Source organism: Protobothrops mucrosquamatus, unplaced genomic scaffold, assembly GCF_001527695.2.
Source record: "Protobothrops mucrosquamatus isolate PMUCROS unplaced genomic scaffold, P.Mucros_1.0 scaffold104, whole genome shotgun sequence".
NCBI classification, from domain to species: domain Eukaryota; kingdom Metazoa; phylum Chordata; class Lepidosauria; order Squamata; family Viperidae; genus Protobothrops; species Protobothrops mucrosquamatus.
The window spans coordinates 880,367-886,748 of NW_015386477.1; the positions used below are offsets into that span (position 1 = coordinate 880,367).

The 6,382-nt window shown below is 35.0% G+C and overlaps 1 protein-coding gene across 1 annotated transcript in view; it reads left to right on the forward strand.

Moving 5' to 3' along the window:
* The window catches only part of RGS7BP (regulator of G protein signaling 7 binding protein), a 43,364-nt gene extending 39,430 nt beyond the window's left edge, over positions 1-3,934 (forward strand). Inside the window, exons 4-6 of the mRNA XM_015812648.1 lie at positions 55-202; positions 871-941; positions 2,867-3,934. Coding sequence (XP_015668134.1) covers positions 55-202; positions 871-941; positions 2,867-2,958 — 311 coding nt within the window. The 3' untranslated portion in view covers positions 2,959-3,934. The remainder of the gene's footprint in view (positions 1-54; positions 203-870; positions 942-2,866) is intronic.
* The last annotated feature ends 2,448 nt before the right edge of the window (positions 3,935-6,382 follow it).

Sequence of the window (6,382 nt, forward strand, 5' to 3'; positions counted from 1 at the left end):
TATTGACATAACATTTTTGTGATTAAATCTGTTTTGTTCGGTGCTCTTTCGAAGGGACGGAGACCTGTACAGCACCCAAGAGCCTTGACAGTAAACTAGAAGAGAGTTCAGAAGCTCCTATTTTGGAAGAAACATCATCTTCACCAGTAGAAATACAACAACATTTATGGCAGGTTTCCACAGATATTGAAAACACCGAGAGGTATGTGCTTTATTTTTCATCTGATTTTGTTATTAAATTTATTTTTTTACTTTTATATTTATTTAGTAGAACTCGTCAAAGCTATCACCGCTGAAAAAAAATGCAGGACTAGGTATCTAAATAAATGGTAACTGGTCTCAGTTTTGTCAGCAAAACTAATATGCTGGGTGATACCGCTGTACATTTGATGTAAATTGCCTGATATATATTTGTCACCATACAATATATCATGATGATGTACTAGTTTTTTATTGCTAGTTTTTATTGTCATTGGTTTTTAATCTTTGCACAGTAATAAAGATTAAACTGTAATAACGATTGATTTGAATTTTTATTTATTCATTACATTCTGTCCACCCATTATGATTGGTCTGGGGGATAAGCATTTAAATAAGTATTAGAAACGCATCACACAGCCAAAATAAATAGATTTTGAATATGCATTGATACCATTCTTACCACTCTCTAATTCTTCCTCATGTTTTTTTTATTGTTGCTCTTATTGTTAGCATAGTCTCAACGTACAAGCTAATGTTTATTGAAACCATGTTGATACCATGTTTGATATATGTATATACTCCTTTTTAAAAAAATTCTCTAGTGTTGTTCTTATAATTCCAAAAGGTAGAAATAGATCTTTATTTAAGTTCTGTGCATTATTTCTGCAGGGATATGAGAGAAATGAAAAACCTTTTAAGTAAACTCAGGGAGACTATGCCTTTACCATTGAAAAATCAAGGTAAGCTTTTCTTTTCTGTATTTATCAATACGTTAGTTGAGTGGGCAGGCTAAATTCCTTTCAGGAATGGTAAATGAATTTTTTATAGACTGCATTGGTTTCCTCAAAATAGGTGTTGTCTTCCATACCAGGGTAAGCAGTCTGTTATGCTTACCACTCTTGGAGGCATTATGGAAGTGATGATGCAAAATGATTGGAGCCAGAATTTTCCTGGATTTTTTAGAATTTATTATGGGAATTTGGAGGTATTATTTTAACAATGCTAAATCTATCAGGGCTTACAATGCAGTTTGAATTGTTTCCTCTTCAGAACAGTCTCCTAGTAACCAACAGTTTTTAGCAATTCCAGTCAGCCAGGGATTAAGGGTCACAGTGGTTTTTATCCCACCTTTAAGCAGCTTTTGTCTGTCCTGTGCCCTGCAGATATTTTACACTAGACATCCCCTTATCTTAGCAAACAGCCATGTTGTCTGGGCTAAAGTACTTAGGATAATGCATCCAATATAGTACAGTCAGGGATTTTGTGAGAGGCTTCTCTACTCAGAATATCAGTCAATAGAACAACTCCATCCATTCTTTAACATTGCCTTGACTCTTCAGTAAATGTGTACTGGCAATCCTCACCAACTGCATTTGGACAGCCATCCTATTGCTAAGCAACATGATTATAAAATGAAAAAAATCACTGACCATGCCCAACTTATGGCAACAGTTCTAACTACAGTAATTTGCAAATCACTGCAGTTGTAAGGCACAAATGTCATGTGACCACGACTTGTGATTTTCTGCCAGTTTCCCCACTGAATTTGCTTGTCAGAAGCCAGCTTTGAAGGTCACAAATGATGTTCACTTGACCACAGGACATTGCAACTGTCATACAAACACACCAGTTGCCAAAACTTCAATTTCAAGAACTTGTCATAAGTCCCTTTATTTAGCACCATCATAACTTCAAACAGTTGTTGAATTAGTGGTCAGTAAGTGAGGACTACCTGTACTATCTTTCTCTTTTTTTCATTGGTTTATATTTCGAACCTAAAAATGTAATTGAGGGACAGGACCCTGCAGCTGTTGATGAATTCTCAGCTTCCTCTGTTCTTGCCCACACTGGCTAGGATTGCTGAAGGATTCAACAATGAGGGAAAGATACAGGTTCTTTACCTCTGATTTACTCCTGATCCCAGCTAAAATAAAACCTAAAAGTTTTATATACATGTGCTCTTGTACACAGTATCATGTACTCTAGCTCCTACCCCTTGCTCTTCTCGCATATTTCACTCATCAGTTTCTTGTGTCAAAATGGATATTACATGCTTCTGAAATTTGTTACTTTTTCATATTACTCTGTAAATTTGCTATTGTTGTATCTGTACTACCCATAAATTGGAAATGTAATTCCATTTTGAGTTAATTATGTTAACCACTTTTATCAGTGTTACTTCAACATCTCTTTGAGACTTTTCTATTTTGACAGATTTGTAATTTGGAGTTTTTAACTAATGTCTACATTAAATTAAGCCTGTTTTAGTCACTAAATGGATATTCTAATCACTTCCGCCGTTTACATTTCCAATATGCTTACAAATGCCCTGGTGACAAAAGTAGACGAGAATAATGGTTGATAATAGCAATAACAATAATGTTCAGCTTAAAGAAGCTGGCATTGCTGAAACCTGAAGATGTCAAAGGTAATTGAGGAAACCATAATAAAATATATTGTATTACTGAAATGTACACAAGCATTACTATTTATTATTATAGTAATGTCTGGAAGAAAACCTCCCCAGACCCCATGAATCAAGTTTTCCTCTTAAAGCCTTCCAGAGATCACAGCTTGCTTTATGGTAAGGCAGAAGTGTTGCTATTAAGAATCCTTGATCAATTGCTATTGAGACTAACTCTAAACTTTTTATTTAAAACCACAGATGATAGCAGCCTGCTAAACTTGACTCCTTATCCATTAGTGCGAAGACGGAAGAGAAGATTCTTTGGATTGTGCTGTCTTGTCTCCAGCTAAATGTATTTCAGAAGAGCATAGATGACTGCAGCCAACACAAAATGTTCTTTATTGGGATCAGTTAAAATCTCTTAAGTCAGTGTTTCTCAACCTCAGGAATTTTAAGATGAGTGTACTTCAACTCCCAAAATTGGCTGGGGGAATTCTGGAAATTGAAATCCACCCATCTTAAAGTTCCTGAGATTGAGAAACAGTGTTTGAAAATGATCATGTGTGTTTTCTACATGCCCCTTATTATATTTCTCCCCTCCTTTTAAAATAATTTGTTGCTGACAAGAACCAAATTCAGAAACCCAAGAATATTTTTAAACTTTTTTTGATGGCATACAGCATGTCTACTTTAAATCATTCTGTGATTAGATGCAAATAACCAACACATGCAGATTTTTTATTTAGTGTACAAGCCACAACCAATTATGTACAGTGCAACAGTATGATTGTAGCTCTTGCTAGTATGATGTTATGAACATTTGAACATATTCTATTAAGCAATTTAATCCATAGAAAACTGTTTAGAAGAGCAAAATTGTGCTTAAATTCTAAAATGCTAAAATAAACAGAGCCAATATTGTACGAGAACATACACACTCTCCTTTTGCTTTTTGTGCTCTCATTCATATTTAGTCTTCCACTCTATAACACAACTTATACAAGATCCTCATAGTACATTTGTTTAATTTCTAATACATAAACAACATAATATTGATATGTTGTTCCTGTAAATATGAGATAATATCTACATATTGTATAATGCATAAGAATAGCTATTTTACTTTTTTTAAAGAAAAACCTGAACATGTTTATGTTACCAACCTTAAGTAGAAAATTTAAAAGATGGTGTGGGAAACAATAAAATCCACTGATGTGAAACAGATTATTCCATTTTGTTTCCTGTAAAGGTTGAAGCATGGTGTCAGAACATCAAGTTAGTGTTATTGCTTATAGGGCATGCCAGAATAGCTCTAACTGTAAAATATTAAACATTTTACATTGTTAATAAATATTTTTTAGTTAACCTATGTCTTCTTTGTAATATTTATATTATAATTTTTTTATTCCTCAGCACTAGATCTGTTATGAGCTACGATTCAGAATGTGATTCTGACTTTGAATCTGACAATGTTGCTTCAGCTGAGTCTGTGCTTCAGGATTGTCAGCCTCAAAACCCAGTAAGCCAGAATTCAGTTGAGGCTGATCAGCCACAGGCACATCCTGTTCTGCTGGAGCACTTAGATAACGAGGTACAATCCCCCAAGTCTCAGGTCTAGATGTCTACAGAAGCGAGCAGAGCAGTGCTCCTCAATGAGACTCCTTACTAGGCAAAGGGCAAGGGATGAGTATTGCAGCCAGTTGTCAGCAGATAGTGGTAGATAATTGCTTTGCTTGTAGTCTTTGTTAGAGTCAACTCTTTGGCTTTCTAGCTCATGATTCTTCTTCCTCCTTCTTTGTGATCCTTTGACTCTTGGACCAGCTGACTGGGACTCTTGGAACATATTCAGACTATGCTATTACTTCTTGGACTGTACTGATGTTTTTTTTAGCAAGCACATTCTGCCAGGCATTTTAATTACATTCCTGTTTCCTGCTGTCTGCTTTAACTGTACTAAATATTTCAGCTTCTGCTTATGTATGTCACCAACCTTGAAACAGAACAATATGAGGAATCTATCTTAGAATTATCAGTGGTTTCAAGTCTATCTTGCTAATTTTCTACCCTTTCAGCCAAACTGAATGAAGGAATGATTTGTAGCAAAGGAACAATGAGAGGTGCTCAAGTCCACTTCAAGTCCACTTTATTCTTACAATGATTCCATATATTTAGATGCACATTATTGGTTCTTTTGCTCAACATCAGCATATGGCGCATAGAGCATTCTGCATTGCATTCTTTTTTTATTTTTCAGAAGCAGTTTGATTCATCAAAGGAACTTAGGGTATTATTTTAGTTAAACAAGACCTGAAGAAACTGTTTGATGTAATTGTGCATTGCCAAAGCAAATTTCATGCAAGACATAAGAATCCAGTATTATCTTTCTCTATTTTATATGCCAAGAGAATTTTCAGCTGTGGATTGAGCAACCCAATCCTATATTTTATATGTTAAAAGTCAGATTATTAAGCATTTTCTAGTATTAAATTCTAGTGTGTTTAGAATTGTTTATAAAAATTTTTGGAGCCACAGTGATACCTATGCAGCAGGACATGATATAAGACAACTCTTAATAAACCTGATGTTTATGTTTCCTTGCTGTCTATCTTTCACATAAGTCTGATTCAGTCAGTGACCCAGAAGAACATTCTCCATCAGTGGAAGCTTCTCTCCCGTGCCAAAAAGTAGCTTTAGAATTTTTTTCCCAGGATTAAACACAATATTCCATTTGTCTATTATTTGGTTCTTAATTCACAAGCACTTAACATTTACCATGAACTTAATTTTTTATTCTAATCTGTATTGCAAAATAGATAGCATATACTGGAAATGAAATAAATTACCTACATAAATTGTATATTCAGTCTTATGCAGACAGCAAGTATAAATTACATATAAAAAGATTTGAGATGTAAAAGGTAATCTAAACAATATTAAAGTCTAATAGGGCAGAAAATTATTTTTAAAACATGCAGATGAATTTAAATTATAAACTTATTTTATATAATTGCTTTTTCTTAAATACTGTATATGCAGAAAAATCAATATTACATTGTACTGATAGGATGTGTAAAATTTATGCACTTTTTCATTGGCCCACATAAAGTTACTGGTTTTCACAGCTGAATGACATAGATCAGTGATGGCGAACCTTTTAGAGACTGAGTGCCCAAACTGCAACCCAAAACCCACTTATGCATTGTCGGGTGCCGGGTGGGTGTGGCCCATTGGCTGGGTGTGGCCCATTGGGTGGGCGTGGTTGCAGTGGTAACAGCAGACTGGGTGGGACTAAAAAGTTCAATCAATGAATTCCAACTTTGCAAGATTTTTTTTTCCCCGCGAGAAGTTGAAATTGACCGACTGAACCTTTTTTTTTTTTTTTGCACACGGTTGTGGAGGCCTAAAGCAAAAAGGTTTTATAAAACCCAGATGAAGGCCTAGGACTGGGGCGAGGGCGCGCGTGCCCACAGAGAGCACTCTGAGTGCCACCTCTGGCACCCGTGCCATAGGTTCGCCACCACTGACATAGATGTTTCGCAATTTGCAATTTGTTATATAATGGAAAAAAAACAATGAATGAATCATAGGATATAAGAAGAAACTAGTCAGTTTTATCTTGGCTTTATTAAATTGTAATTGGCTTCATGATCAACACAGCAGATTGGTTAATATCAAATTAATATTGTAGAACTCAAGTTCAACTTTTAATGGAACTCATTACTTAACCTATCATTATCTTGGTTTATCCTTTGTAGCTGACATAAAGATAAAAGG